Raw genomic sequence first — 16,468 nt, 5'->3', positions numbered from 1 at the left:
TGGTCACTGTCTGTCTGCTGTTAGGCCCCTTGAACTGAAATTAACAGCTTGACTTGGGGGAAAAAATTGTTAATTATCTGTGTCTTAAAGTTGAAATGTTTGTCAGGACCCCAAGACCAATAATATATTTAAAAGAACAATAATAATCTTCAAACAGTCTCACCATGATGTGACAAAACATTTTTTTTTATTTTCATTCATTGCAGTACAATAATTTACAGAAGGATAAGTAGAACACGTCCAGTACAATACAGAGCCTACATTAATTCAACAGAATCCACATGGAGGAGAAAGTGATCACTACAGAGAAAGACTGATGGATGGATGAATGGGCATACATTTTTCTTGAGCAGGTCCCCCCTGGAGTCAGTCAATGACTAAGGCAATCTTGGAAAAGCAAAGTCTGAACAGTTTCAGCTATTATTAATACATGCATTGCAGATTATGAGACCAGATAAGAGCAACAATAGCACCACTCTAAGCATTCACACTTCTGTCCAAGGTAAACACCGTTATCTACACAATATTCTTCCGATAACTCTTCTCCCAGAAACGTTTCCCTCGAGACTAGCTGATAAAAGGCTGGACATTTTAAGAGAAATGAGCAGATTATGCAACATCTATACAGGACTGCAATTGTAATGGGGCCACAGCTTTACAGATAGCATAAGAAACAAATGTAATGTTGTTAACAGGTGCAGATACTGAAGAATATATACTGTTCAAGATTGATTAAGAAAAGTTATTTTTTTCTCCTCCCTAAAAACTGGCAACTTTTTAAAGCCATCCATAATTTACTAAATCCATTTAGACCAAAATCCCTTATTTCTTGACTCTCGCTTTCTTTAAAAGGCATTGGGGATCTGTTAATCTCTTGTGGACAGTCTACTTGGTTAACCGAGGTTAGGGATCGGTGGACATAAAGGCTAAATAGCACATTTATTAACACAGAATTCAGCTTCAACCTACTGTACATAAGTATATAATGCTTTTTTTGTGTTGTGTACTGTAGTTGTTATATCTTAATTTGACCAGTTTTGTCACAGGAGTAAAATAATCCTGCAGCAGGATTTCATTAAGCTAATAAAAAATCCAAATGGGAAATGAGTTTTGATTGGCTATAGTTTAGGTGTAGCCTATGGCTATATTTCAAATACACTTGTATGTCGTAGTGGAGACCAATATCCATCTTGTGTTATTAAGCTATAGAAAATAACGGTTGTTGATGTACGTTAGAATAAAGGTACTACTGCGACATTCAATCTGGTGCTTTGGCATTTGAGCGAGCGAGAGAAAAAGATAACTGCGGGGTTTCAGTGAATTTTTGTAAATGACAAGTCTCATTTGAATTTCCTGCGGTGCAGGAAAATTCTCAGCGACAACAGAATGATCACATTAAGATACAATATCTGTATCATTCAGTAAACCAGCAATTAATTGCTCCCAAATTATTTTTATTCTGGGCTTTATTTCTTCTGAACTATTTATGAAAACCCTCCATTTATATTTTGTTCGAAAATGTCTCAATTGGAGTGGAGTATATTCACTATATTAAGTACACATATTCTATCTGTTTAGCTGCAATTCCTTTTCTAGAATGGATTTAAACATTTCTGCTGTGGCCCCTCTTCACATTCACAATCTGTTTTTCAGAATAAAAGAAAATAAAAGTATATCCTTCTGTTGACAACACAATAGCCTGAATTGTTGACTGGCTGGAGGAGTTTTTCATCTTATTCTGAAGTTGCTTTATGTTGCTGTGTTATGGGTTTTGTACATGGTAGGTTGCCATCACAGGCACTATGCAAGTCTTTGGCTTCCAGAACACTTTCACAGGGAAAACCCTTAAGAGCACTACAGACTAAAAGAGAGGCATCATCTCATTACTACTAATGCACGGAGAGTCATTCAGGCTAGTAAAGGATTGGTAGAATGCACTGCGAGTTTGTTTGAAGACCATAATACACCATTAAAACTTAAACAGAAAAAGAGGTCTGTGCAACGCCAATGCTGTTCATAGAACTAAGCAAACATAAGTTAAGTGTTAGCATGTTTAGCATTACCAGTGCATGTTGGACGGTTCTCATCTTTGTCATCAAAGTTACTCTCACTAGACATTTCTATGGTAGGTATTGCTGGGGCTTATAAAACTAGGGAGTCATTTTATATATTTTTTTCTTTTTTTAAGAGTATTTTCCAAAAGCAATTAACATTTCTGGAGTTATAAACTATTAATTAAAGTACTGTAAATTAACATGAAAACATAGCTGTTTTATTGGTTCGTATCGAATTAACTATGTCCATCCATCATTGGAAATATCTCTAATGGCAGTACAGTAACAGTAGTGGCATTATGGAGGAACAAAGTCATGAAGACATTAAGGCATTACATCCCTTTTAGGCAGGGGTAATTATCAATCTTCCACTGCATTGTGGGATAGCTGAACATAGTGCATTTGGGAAGTATTCAGACCCCTTGATTTTATTTCCCAAATATTATGTTACATCCTTATTCTAAAATGTATTATCGTTTTTTCCCCTCAATCTACACACAATACCCCATAATGACAAAGTAAAAATAGGTTTTTAGAATCTTTTGCAAATGTATGAAAAATAAAAAACTGAAATAACATTTACATAAGTATTCAGACCCTTTCCTCAGTACTTTGCTGAAGCACCTTTGGCAGCGATTACAGCCTTGAGTCTTCTTGGGTATGACGCAGATTCTGCAGATTCTCTCAAGCTCTGTCAGATTGGATGGGGAGCGTCGCTGCACAGCTATTTTCAGGTCTCTCCAGAGATGTTCGATTGGGTTCACGTCAGGGCTCTGGCTGGGCCACTCAAGGACATTCAGAGACTTACCAGAAGCCACTCCTGCGTTGTCTTGGCTATGTGCTTAGGGTTGTTGTCCTGTTGGAAGGTGAACCTTAACCCCAGTCTGAGGTCCTGAGCAGGTTTTCATCAAAGATCTCTCTGTACTTTGCTCCGTTCATATTTACCTCGATCCTGAAGGTTCTCCCATCTCCACAGAGGAACTCTGGAGCTCTGTCAAAGTGACCATCGGGTTCTTGGTCACCTCCCTGACCAAGGCCCTTCTCCCCCGATTGAACAGTTTGGCCGGGTAGCCAGCTCTAGGAAGAGTCTTTGTGGTACCAAACTTCTTCAATTTAAGAATGATGGAGGCCACTGTGTTCTTGGGGACCTTCAATGCTGCATAATTTATTTTGGTATCCTTCCCCAGATCTGTGCCTTGACACAATCCTGTCTCGAAGCTCTACGGACAATTCCTTCGACCTCATGGCTTGGTTTTTGCTCTGACATGCACTGTCAACTGTGGAATCTTCTAAACAGGTGTGTGCCTTTCCAAATCATGTCCAATCAATTGAATTTAACACAGGTGGACTCTAATGAAGTTGTAGAAACATCTCAAGGATGATAAATGGGAACAGGATGCACCGGAGCTCAATTTCGAGTCTCATAGCAAAGGGTCTGAATACTTACGTAAATAAGGTATCTGTTTTTTTATTTTTAATACAAAGAAATATTTTTTATGCAAATATTTCTTTAAACCTGTTTTCACTTTGTCATTATGGGGTATTGTGTGTAGGTTGATGAGGAAATTGTTTTTTTTAAAATCCATTTTAGAATAAGGCTGTAACGTAAAAAAATAAATACTTTCCGAATGCACTGTAGCCATGATGTCTATGGGTCCTCCAACCAGAGATGCTTCCTGCCCCTCTCAATCCTGGCCTATCCTAGCCCTCTATGGGATGATCCACCAATCACCAGGCACAATCCCTCAAACCCTCACTGGACACGACCCCTCTGATCCTGGCTGAGGGATCCTGCCTTCTGGCCCCTTTCTCTTTGAGTGGTCAATGCATGAGGCCCCTCTCTGTGAGCCAGTTTTCATAACGGACCCTTCTCACTGTGTGGTTCCAGAGGCTTTGCCCTTGTGTCTGGTGAGTGCATCCTCAATGAACCCTGCCAGCTTCTCACAGTCCTCCTGCATGGGGTTACACAGGGTTAGCAGTTAGATCATTACAGGATATCGATTATAATGATTAAGGCCATTTGCAATAACATTACGCAAAAATAATACCTACCTCACTTATGAAAGCGTAGTGAACAAGTTCATTGGCAAGGTCTTTGGAGCTGTCATCTGAAAGATTCATTCAAAATAGTTTAGCCTCATACAACAGTATGCAATACACTATTGGTGTGCATGGCCAAAGAGCTCTATTTTCATGTCATCCAACAAATGTAAACGACCTGGAGTTTACTAAATGGTATTGGCAACGGTGCTATGATCAGATGACATGAAAAATTTAGTTATTTGGCCAAGCACACCAGTGGTGGGTTTGGCATCCAAAATAAGGATGCATAAGCAGAAAATAACCCCATACCTACTGTTAAAATATGGTGGTGGATATTTGATGTTATGGGGCTATTTTGCTTCCACTGGTCCTGGGGCCCTTATTAAGGTCAACGGCATTATGAAGTTTACCAAGTACCAGGACAATGTAGCCCAAAACCTGGTTGCCTCAAATGGATCTTCCAGCAAGACAATAACCCCAAGCACACATCAATATCCACAAAGAAGTGGTTAATTGACCACAAAATCAACATTTTGCAATGGCCATCTCAGTCTCCAGACTGGAACCCCATTGAAAACCTGTGGTTTGAATTGAAGAGGGCAGTCCATAATTGCAAATTAATTATATCAAGGGTCTGCAAAGATTCTGTATGGAGGGTTGATCTAAGATCCCTCCCAATGTGTTCTCCAATCTCATAAAACCTTTGAGGAAAAGGCTCAGTGCCATTATCATCGCAAGGTGAGGTATTGAAAAAAGGGGTGTAAACAAAATCTTTCTCTGAGCAATTGTGTATTATAATTTTCACTTTTTTTTGAGCATACAATAGAGCCCAGTATTCGTATTTATTTACTTTTTGCTCATCTTTATCAAGGGTGGCAATAAATGTAACTTAACAGATATGAAAGTGTCCATTAGAACTCACTTGGAAGGATGTCACAGCTGAGTTGTCGATGGAGCTTGTCATCCATCTTAAGAAACAGAGAGAGCTAAGGAGAGGAGAGAGGAATACATTTCATTAACCCAGAATATGCTTATCCCCCAAATGCAATTAGTTGTGGGGATCCAAGGATTAAAAAAAATAAGTAGGGGGGGATGTTTTGTCGTGTCAGTTATGGTAACTGCAAAAGGCTGCCGTGAGGTGGACGCCATTACTTAAAAGAAGATTATAATCAAACTCACATGAGTTTTGGTCCCTTCTTCATTTGACTCCAAGTTACAGTGCATCTGAATCACCTGCAACACACCATCAGACCAACATTGCATTAGAGTGATAAGCGTACTTTAACATGCAACACTGTCTCTCTCACACAGACATAAACAAATAGAATGACATACAGACATACACACACAGACCTCACCTTTCTGCTCTCTGTCTCTTGGGGCTCAGGGGTGGGGGTCTTTACCGACTCCACCTGTTCATGGGACAGGGAGAGGGCACGGGGGACAGGGTGGGGCCGCGATAACGCAAAGTTCATGAGGGGGTATATCCCATTCCTGAGGAGGGGGATTCAGAATGAAGTCAGGAGCCATAGGTGCATATATAATACCCTTCACAATGAACAAGGCAGTCCTCTCAGGTTGCGTCCTAAATTGCACCTTATTCTCTATATAGTGTTCTACTTTTGACCTGAGCCCAATGGGTGAGTGGAATTAGCCCTTACTTGACGTCCTCCAGGAACTTGTCCAGCTCCAAAGGGGACACATGGGAGTACTTGAGCTGCACACCAGGCCGGTCGCCATGTTTTATCTCCGCCATGAGACCGTTGGGATCAAAGGACTTGGTCTTCTCCTCCACACAGTTCTCTGGGAGCAGGTCTGGATAGAGAGGGGAAAGGGAGCTTTACATGGATTCCATACCAGGTTGTCTATTAGCAAATTAAATAGAAAAATGTTTCCACTTCCATTGTAACAAAATATACGTCCCACAAAATCTACATAATTTATCAGCTGTCACATGACAAAAAGGAAATTAATGTGGAAACCTTTTCTCTCTCCCACAGGAATGGCTAGCCTGGATACCACTCTGTTTGTGTCATCATGCCACTCCTTGTCATACCAAACAGACTGGTACCCAGGCTAGCCAAACAGACTGGTTCCCCCGGCAAAAAAAAAGTGATTCCTCATGAAACCCAGACTAAAAAAAGACCATGATTTGGGGGATTTTCACAACATTTAATCCAAAGAACGGTCCTGTGGAGGAAGGAATGTTGACATATATTTGACAATTGTATCTAAAAGCATAATTGAGAAATAATTCATAAAAATTGGCATATTTCTGACATTTTGGCCTTACCCAGGCCTTCTTTAAGACTTCATAATGTTTAATTTGTAAGTGCTACAAAGCAAAATTTGGTGTCATATGAAAGCTTTACCACTTTCGCTGTAATGTGAGCAGTATTTTGATTACGATAATTGTTTTCTTTAATTCATTTATGAACATTGAAAAATAAACATGAATATATTGAAAAAACAATTTTTGATCTTTTTTCACTATATTGTTGAACATAATATACTCTACGGGCATATCAAATTTTATTTGTCACATGCGCCGAATACAACAGGTGTAGACCTTACAGTGAAATGCTTGCTTAAAGCCCTTAACCAACCATGTTGTTTTAAGAAAAAAAGTGTTCAAGTATTTACTAAAATAAACTTAAGTAAAACATTTAAAATAAAAAAAATCTACAAATAATTAAGGAGCAACAAAATAACACTAGCGAGGCTATATACAGGGGGTACCAGTACATTTACATTTGACATTTTAGTCATTTAGCAGACGCTCTTATCCAGAGCGACTTACAGTAGTGAATGCATACATTTTATAATTTACATTTTTTTTTATTTTAATTTTTTATTTTTTTTTGTACTGGCCCCCCGTGGGAATCGAACCCACAACCCTGGCGTTGCACACACCATGCTGGCGTTGCAAACACCATGCTCTACCAACTGAGCCACAGGGAAGCTACAGAGTCAATGTGCGGGGGCACAGGTTAGTCGAGGTAATTGAGGTAATGTTTACATGTAGGTAGAGGTAAAGCGATTATGCATGGATAATAAAGTTCCAGAGTGGGATCTCTGCTACTTTTACAGTTATGATCCAACTTGTAAGCATTACCAACAGAGTGAATATGAAAATGGATTCAAAATGGTCGCCCCCTACTGGCAATTTGCAGGATGTGCAATGATACAAGTAAAAGGAGGGTTGTGATTGGTTACATTACCTATGCCAATTTCTCTGTATAAAATGGGTCATAACTTTAAAACTAGCAGAGGTCCCACCCTGGAACTTTGATATGCCCGTAGAGCATATTATGTTCAACAATATAGTTAACAATTATTAAATTAAAACATTAGTTTTTTTAATTCATATTTTTCAATATTCATAAATGAATGTGGGAAAATGATTGAAATCAAAATACTACTCATTTTCGAACAAGCAGTAAAGCTTCATCTGACACCAATTTTGGTTTGTAGCGCTTACAAATGAAACATTACACCGTCTCAAAGGAGGCCTGTGTAAGGCCAAAATGTAATAAATACGCCATATTTGACAGTGTCCGATCGAGCAGGCGGTTCTAAATGTATAACTTTCATAGCTGTGTGATATAGATTGAGACCCACACACTTCCTTAAACCTAAAATAAGTAAAGAAGTCATTTTGTGTGGAAGTCAAACTTTGTTTGTCGGAGACAGACACAAAACACATGAATAGAACCAAGAAAAGGCGCCCTTTTCACAGCGCATCTCCCCTTGTCGATAGGGTGGACACGGCTGTTTAAATTGTCAAAATGTTGATTTAGACGTTCACAAATTTTGACTATCACTAATGTCATGATATTTTGGATAAAGTAATAAAGAAGGTGAAATATTTGGGTAGATGTTCCTAAAACTGATTAACTATATATCTATTATAAAGTATGTCATGAATTCACTATGATATCATCATATTTGAATATGGTTTATTATACTTGTATTATATACTAGATCATATGAGTTGAAAAGTGTTTTGTTCTTTGACATAAATAAAACATTCCAAGTGAAAGCGAAAGGCCATAGCTTTGAGGGGTGAAAAACTACTACATTATTCAAAATATTGCCTTCTTGGTAGGTTGTTGAATACAGCCATATCAAAACAGTGCAAAACGGCTGTCAGCTCAAAAGGTTTTATTTTTCAATTATGCTTTTAGATACAAATATTAAATCCTTCCTCCAATTCTATGGATGAAATGTTGTGAACATCCCCAAAATCATGGTATTTGTTTGTCTGGGTTTCGTGAGGAATCACTCAAATGGCAATTCCACATATTGCATGCTGTGTGCTTTGGGGCTCCAGAGGTGAGGACTGAGGAAACACTCACACTGGTTGCTGATGAGGCAGTGGGCAGCCAGAAGCTTGAGGGAGTGGACCTCAAACAGCACGCGGTGGAATAGCAGGTCGTGGGCTGTGGGCCGCTGCTTGGCTTCATGACGTACACATGACTGGGTGAACTCCTACAAGAGGGAGTGGAGCCAAGTTAAAGCTATGTAGTGTAGTGGTTAGGGTTTGATAAATGTAAAGTATGTCAAATTCCATTTAAAATGTGAAGTTTGATTTAACTTGACCAGATGGTTTTCTTTCCTGACCATGTGACCAAACAAGGAAAAACTCTGTCAGGAATGGTCAGGTCACATAGTCAAGGAAACTTCCTGTCCCTATTGACAGCGGCAGGTAGCCTAGTGGGTAGAGCGTTGGGCAGTAACCGAAAGGTTGCTGGATCGAATCCCCGAGTTGACAAGGTAAAAATCTGTCGTTCTGCCCCTGAACAAGGCAGTTCCCTGGTAGACCGTCATTGTAAAATAAGAATTTGTTCTTAACTGACTTACCTAGTTAAATAAATACAATTGACAAGGTGTTTGTTTTAATCAGAGAAAGATTGTGTTTTTGTGCATTTGCACACTGTGTTGCTAGGCTATATTTGGGCCATGAAAGGAAACATGAGTGAGACTCACTCTCATGAGGGGATCCTCCAAAGACTGGCCTGCGTTGGTGATGGCCTCCTTGGACACAACAGCATCCCCATTAGCCTGGATTTCCAGGACAGCCATCTATAAATAAATTAGATTATGTTAAGAATGGACATCAGAAGCGGTGCGTGGGTAAAATATACCAGGGAAGCCAAGGCAGGTTGTAATATGACTTTTTTCCCCTATGTGTTGTGATACAGTTGAAGTCGGAAGTTTACAAACACCTTAGCCAAATACATTTAAACTCAGTTTTTCACAATTCCTGACATTTAATCCTAGTAAAAATTCCCTGTTTTAGGTCAGTTAGGATCACCACTTTATTTTAAGAATGTTTAATGTCAGAATAATAGTAGAGAGAATGATTCATTTCAGCTTTAATTTTTTTCATCATATTCCCAGTTCGTCAGAAGTTCACATACACTCAATTAGTATTTGGTAGCATTGTCTTTTAAATTGTTTAACTTGGGTCAAACGTTTTGGGTAGCCTTCCACAAGCTTCCCACAATAAGTTGGGTGAATTTTGGCCCATTCCTCCTGACAGAGCTGGTGTAACGGAGCCAGGTTTGTAGGCCTCCTTGCTTGCTTGCACACCCCTTTTCAGTTCTGCCCACACATTTTCTATAGGATTGAGGTCAGGGCTTTGTGATGGCCACTCCAATACCTTGACTTCGTTGTCCTTAAGCCATTTTGCCACAACTTTGGAAGTATACTTGGGGTCATTGTCCATTTGGAAGACCCATTTGCGACCAAGCTTTAACTTCCTGACTGATGTGTTGAGATGTTGCTTCAATATATCCACATAATTTCCCATCCTCATGATGCCATCTATTTTGTGAAGTGCACCAGTTTCTCCTGCAGCAAAGCACCCCCAGAACATGATGCTGTCACCCCTGTGCTTCATGGTTGGGATGGTGTTCTTCAGCTTGCAAGCCTCCCCCTTTTTCCTCCAAACATAACGATGGTCATTATGACCAAACAGTTCTATTTGTGTTTCATCAGATCAGAGGACATTTCTCCAAAAGTACGAGCTTTGTCCCCATGTGCAGTTTGCAACTGTAGTCTGGCTTTTTATGGCGTTTTTTTCCTTGCTGAGCGGCCTTTCAGGTTATGTCGATATATGACTCGTTTTACTGTGGATATAGATACTTTTGTACCTGTTTTCTCCATCTTCACAAGGTCCTTTGTTGTTGTTCTAGGATTGATTTGCACTTTTCGCACCAAAGTGCGTTCATCTCTAGGAGACAGAACGCGTCTCCTTCCTGAGCGGTATGACGGCTGCGTGGTCCGAATGGTATTTATACTTGCCTACTATTGTTTGTACAGATGAACGTGGTACCTTCAGGCGCTTGGAAATTGCTCCCAAGGATGAACCCGACTTGTGGAGGTCAGCAAAAAAAGGTCTTGGCTGATTTCTTTTGATTTTCCCATGATGTCAAGCAAAGAGGCACTGAGTTTGAAGGTAGGCCTCCAATTGACTCAAATTATGTCAATTAGCCTATCAGGAGCTTCTAAAGCCATGACATTTTCTGGAATTTTCCAAGCTATTTAAAGGCACAGTCAACTGAGTGTATGTAAACCTCTGACCCACTGGAATTGTGATACAACTGTAAACATTTGTTGGAGAAATTACGTGTCATGCACAAAGTAGATGTCCTAACCGACTTGCCAAAACTATAGTTTATTAATAAGACATTTGTGGAGTGGTTGAAAAACTAGTTTTAATGACTCTACCATAAGTGTATGTAAACTTCCAACTGTAATTGCATTGTTTGCTAGTTCATATGCCTTGACACTGTGATATTTAGGCCTAAGGCCGAGACAATAAGAAGACACAATGGCAGAATAAATTCAACCACACCTTTGTTTCATCATAAAACCAGAGAGCAACATCTGTCCGGTGAATGCGTAAAAATATATTGCATGTAACAAACAGTTATATGACATACAGCAAGGTCAAGCAAGTAAAATGTTCTGACATTTTCAGACTACAAAACAACTATTGCTTTATAACCAAGGCGAGTTACCAAGTTGCAAAGAACAGGCGCTGCTTCCACTATTCCAGCACCATTTCAACATCATCTAATCACCTAATAGTGTCAACTAAAAGATACCAAAAACGATTTAGTCCAATCAACATAAGCTATATGATGTGGCTATCCATGGTAATGATTTATGTGTGTGTGACTCTACTTGCAGAGAAATGCCAATACCACCCTCTTTCATGTTGCCTAAACGGTCTATGACTCTGTGATACAAGCTTTGTGTTTTTGTTGTCCTAGGCCACCTAGCTAAAATACTTGCTCGCTAGCCTAACTTCCCTTTCATGCGCAATGATGTGCCAGGCAAGCTAGTTAACATTAGCCTAACGTTTCTACATCTAGCTACATGTTGAACTTACATCCTCTCAGGCCAGGGGCACAACGTATGAATTAATGGTTGGATCAGAATCACCATTATAATCATTGGCCAGTACAGAGAATTAAGTAAAACCACAAGTCCAAATCCCTATCTCCATCCATGGTGAATTTAGGAAAGGAACAATTTTAGCTAGCTAGCTACCGGAGGATAACGACAGCTTCTAATGTGATGTGATTGGTCTGAAGCCCAATCCAAACTGGCTTCCCTTGGCATTCATGAATACATACCACTGATGGACATGGGTGTATTTGTATGGTCTGTGCGGTGTGTTCTGCTATACACAGTGTCTGAAATATTAGGCAGAGAGAGGACATGTGTGTACTGTGCTTAGGAACACAACTTGAAGGTCTACAAAGAGGACAATGCAACACATCTATATTATAATACACTGAAGCAGGGTCTACTCCTACAATTTTGCACAGATTTTCATAAAAGAAGCACATCATCCAGTTACATGGTACTGGCCACTTAATATTCCGCAGTGTTTTGTATTATTTATCCAAAATGCTAATTGACTTGACATTCCAAATGACCATTAAATAAAGCCCCGGGTGACTATTTATATTAGGCTTTATTGAGTTTGACAAAGATTTACATTTAAAAAAAAATAAGAAATAACTATGGCGTCATGGCAATGCCATTTTGCTCCCAAGGCAAAGCCTATAAAAGCGTGGGTCCAGCCGCTCAGTGTATATAAACAATAATCATGCAACAGTAGGCTATTAAACTAACCTATTCTAAATTGATCACAGATCATGACATTTACCCGAAAGAATTTGGCTACATTTAGCCTACATACACTACCGTTCAAAAGTTTGGTGTCACTTAGAAATGGCCTTGTTTTTGAAAGAAAAGCACATTTTTTTTGTCCATTTAAAACAATGATCAAATTGATCAGAAATACAGTGTAGACTTTGAGTTGCAAAGAAAAAGCCATATCTCAGACTGGCCAATAAAAAGAAAAGATTAAGATGGGCAAAAGAACAGACCCTGGACAGAGGAACTCTGCCTAGGAGGCCAGCATCCTGGAGTCACCTCTTCACTGTTGAAGTTGAGACTGGTGTTTTGCGGGTACTATTTAATGAAGCTGCCAGTTGAGGACATGTGAGGCGTCTGTTTCTCAAACTAGACACTAATGTACTAGTCCTCTTGCTCAGTTGTGCACCGGGGCCTCCCACTCCTCTTTCTATTCTAGTTAGTCAGTTCACGCTGTTCTGTGAAGGGAGTAGTACACAGCGTTGTTCGAGATCTTCAGTTTTTGGGCAATTTCTCGCATGGAATAGCCTTCATTTCTCAGAATAAGAATAGACTGACAAGTTTCAGAAGGAAGTTCTTTGTTCCTGGCCATTCTGAGCCTGTAATCGAACCCACAAATGCTGATGCTCCAGATACTCAACTAGTCTAAAGAAGGTCAGTTTTATTGCTTCTTTAATCAGAACAACAGTTTTCAGCTGTGCTAACAATTGCAAAAGAGTTTTCTAATGATCAATTGTTTATAAAGATGTGCTGTAAAGAAGGTCTGTAGCAACATTTTGGTGTTATGTTTGTGTGCCTGTTCATGGCAGGCACTTGGGTATCAGAAGCCACTGTTTTGATCATGAATGCTTGATAGGTGATGTTTGTGCTACTGTTGTGGAATTCACAATGCTATAGGCCCTATTACCTTACCACTGTAATGTATCCTTTTTCCTGTGTAAGCCTACATAAGAAAAACTTTAAGAGAACAATAAAAAAAAATGAAGAGCAAACTCCATTTCCTGATGTTAATCTTTTCTGTGGCACGGATTGTCACAGGCCTACACATTTCAATAACTTAATACAACTGTTTTATATACACAAAGCTCAGATTTGCTAGCAGTGCTTCACTGTCCTAAAAGACAAAATTCATTGATTAGAATGAAATACTTTTCTTATCGTCCGTAAGGACGGAGAGTAAGGTTTATAATACATTTATAAACTATTGCAGCTGGGTGCTCACCTCTAGAGCACAAATCCCAAAGGAGAAGATGTCAATGGCATAGTCATCCTCAGCCGCTAGACACAGAGAGAGAGAGAGAACGTTTATTCTAATATGTATGATATTAACTGCCTAGTCACAGCATGGTGGGAATTTCCGTAGTGAAACTGGCAACCAATAAAAGTATGAAGACCAGACAGAATCGAGGAAGGCTCAGTAAAACGCTCACAGCCGTATTCAGGAGAGAAGAAGTGCAGGTTCCTCTGCTCGTCTCGGTGTGCACGGACTTTACCATGAACACTGGCCTCCGGAAACACTGGGAGGACAAGACAGACAGCTAGAAAAATCAAACCCAGACCACACAGAATATTGTGACGTTCACTGATAATTAGATGTGCGGCACACTTATATGGTTCTTACCATTCACAAACAACCGGTGCCATACTGTGGATAGAAAAGAGCAGGGTGTCCAGTATTAACTTCAGTTGCATAGATAGAAGAACAATGATAATACATATTTGGGCAATTGTAGTACACACAATGTACAGTATAGGGGTTTGCTAGCATGCAATGCTAACTGTTACTGCTACCATTTATTCAGATGAAGCTCTCAAGTCACAATTGAACTGTTCCTAATGCATGTTACCACAGGGTTAGGTATAGGTTATATTTAGGTTAGGATTAGGTAGAAAGTCTGCAGTCTAAGACCTGAGCCAATCTTGATGAGGCCGTTGTGTTGGATGAAGATGGTGTCACAGGTCAGGTTGCCATGGATGATGGGCGGCTCACAGGAGTGCAGGTAACTGGGGGTAAATAAGATGGCAATTGAAGATCCATTCACTTGACTGAACACTTTGGCCCTGGAGAGCTGCTGGAACATGATTAGTAAAATCAGATATGTTAGTGCTGGACTGGAACAAGAGTTAAAGACCCCAGTCCTAGATTAATAGTTCAGACTGCCATTGGATATAAATCGAGGGGATGAGAGAAAGAGAAAGTTATTGGTCTTACCTGAGGGCAGAGAGAATTTGGGTACACCATCTCTTCCAAGCCTGGAATGACAGAGTGAACAGCAGACACTTAAATAGTGGAATACGGTATGCGGGAACAGTAAACATACAATTATGACTGCAAATACTGTTTCCTGAAGGAGGGAAACGAGGTACAACACAGCTATGGGGAGTTGGCTCGCTAGCACCCTCTACTGAATAACATTAGAATCGCGCCTGACAAGGATTCATCCTTTCAATTCAGTACCCCACTTCACTGAGCCCAGAACTAGGCAGCATGGGGCCGAACAGGTGTTGTACCTTGTTTCCCTCTTTCAGGGAACAGTAGTTATAGTCATAATGGAACATTCCATTTCAGTCGGTCAGCTTGGTACAACATGGTTATGGGGATATGAAATCACGCCCAAGTGGACACCAAATGAAATAGCCTACCCAGAATTCCAACCCGACAGGAAAACCTGTGGTACTTGGGTATTGTGCAATCAGCCTATCTGCAATTTGCCCTGCCTAATGACCTTCTCATGCCCCAGTTGAAAGCATGATATGGGCTACACTGGGGGCAGTGACATCAAGCGATAAAACCTCACAAAAGTGCGTGGTGATGCCCAACTCACCACAGCACAAATATCTCCTACAGGCAACCCTTTAAACAACACCCAAGATGCCACCAGACCCCTGGTGTAGGTCATTCTTGCCTTTTGCTGTCATATGCCAGAGCAATAGCCTCCACAATCCAGTGGGAGAGACGCTGCTTAGAAAGCACTCTACCACAAGCCGGATTACCAAAACTAATAGTTGGTCGCACAAACTGACACCCCTGGTCCGCTCAATATACCTGCGTAACGCCATTACCGGCCATAGGGCATGTAACTTTCATTGCTCCTCAGAAGCAAACGGAGGAGGCAGAAATGGAAAAAGTTCAAAAGCTAGAGACCTGTAGGACATAGTCATGACCTTAGGGGTGAAGGCTGCATAAGGACGCAACGTCACCTTTGAGTTGTCAAGGGCGGGGTGGGGTGAACGGATAACGCATGGAGATCTCCAACGTGTTAAGCCGAGGCCAAAGCCACGAGCAGTACGGTCTTGTAGGAGAGGATCTTCAGATGACCACCCTGGAGAGGAAAGTCAACTTCAGTCCCAGCAAGCTTTCTAAGCAAGGCTACACGGCTCTCGGGAGAGCTTGTACGCAGCAGGAGACAGCGGTCGCAAAAGCTGGTTCGATCCAGGGCAGCCTGAGCATGCACTCAGTCGAGACATACAAGACAACACTTGTGAGTATCATTCAAAGACATGGTGAAACCGCATGACTGTGGGCAAGGTTGTGACCCGGCTTAACAGACTATGTCGACTCATTCGTGCCAGTCATTTTACTTAAAACCAGGGTTGGGGAGTTACATGTAATCTGATTCCCAAAAAACGGTAAATCTGTTACGTTACTAGTAATCAGATTAGACACTTTTGAAAAATTTGATGATTATATCTTTAGAAAGAATGGTTGGTAGAAAAAAATACATTGACACCTTTGTTTTCTCAATGATATTCAATTCAGCATTGAAAATAGGCGCAAGTTTAAGTTTGTTACACCTGAGCGAGTTTAACCACAAGTCAGAGACCACTATGATGATGACACCAAATGCGTTTGATGGATCCTTTTGGTCTTCTTCTAATGCCTTTTAAGAGGAAAGTAATCCAAAAGTCATGGAAACTAATCAGATTACGTTACTGCTTTAAGGTAATCCAAAAGTTGCGTTACTGATAAAAATGTTGGATAGGTAACTAGTAAATGTAATAGACTACATTTAAAAAGTAACCTAACCAACCCTGATTACAACCAGTTAGGGAGGCAAAACAGGCAGAAGAATAACTAACAAATTGAAAGGAAACTTCACAAAACTAGTTCCCAAACTTTAACAAACAATGTCCAGAAGGATGAGCGTGTCCTCCTGGGACAGTAAAGTTGGAGTAAAGTATTTATTTGGTCC

General features: G+C 40.3%; 1 protein-coding gene across 4 annotated transcripts in view; it reads right to left on the bottom strand.

Moving 5' to 3' along the window:
* Positions 1-159: 159 nt before the first annotated feature.
* Positions 160-16,468, bottom strand: part of LOC106578669 (nuclear receptor-binding protein 2) — a 58,830-nt gene continuing 42,521 nt past the window's right edge. For all 4 annotated transcript variants that reach the window (XM_014157739.3, XM_045702205.2, XM_082965694.1 and 1 more), the window contains 13 exons: positions 14,488-14,528; positions 14,185-14,279; positions 13,897-13,920; positions 13,706-13,792; positions 13,498-13,553; positions 9,087-9,182; positions 8,456-8,588; positions 5,759-5,912; positions 5,456-5,591; positions 5,277-5,330; positions 5,020-5,083; positions 4,107-4,162; positions 160-4,006 (listed from right to left, as the gene is read on the bottom strand). In XM_014157739.3, coding sequence (XP_014013214.2) covers positions 3,926-4,006; positions 4,107-4,162; positions 5,020-5,083; positions 5,277-5,330; positions 5,456-5,591; positions 5,759-5,912; positions 8,456-8,588; positions 9,087-9,182; positions 13,498-13,553; positions 13,706-13,792; positions 13,897-13,920; positions 14,185-14,279; positions 14,488-14,528 — 1,077 coding nt within the window. In that variant the 3' untranslated portion in view covers positions 160-3,925. The remainder of the gene's footprint in view (positions 4,007-4,106; positions 4,163-5,019; positions 5,084-5,276; positions 5,331-5,455; positions 5,592-5,758; positions 5,913-8,455; positions 8,589-9,086; positions 9,183-13,497; positions 13,554-13,705; positions 13,793-13,896; positions 13,921-14,184; positions 14,280-14,487; positions 14,529-16,468) is intronic.

The sequence above is a fragment of the Salmo salar genome, chromosome 19 (genome assembly GCF_965601325.2).
Source record: "Salmo salar chromosome 19, fSalSal1, whole genome shotgun sequence".
Classification (NCBI taxonomy): Eukaryota; Metazoa; Chordata; class Actinopteri; order Salmoniformes; family Salmonidae; genus Salmo; species Salmo salar.
Note: the sequence above shows the minus strand (reverse complement) of the source record. Positions and strands in the feature narration are given on the sequence as shown.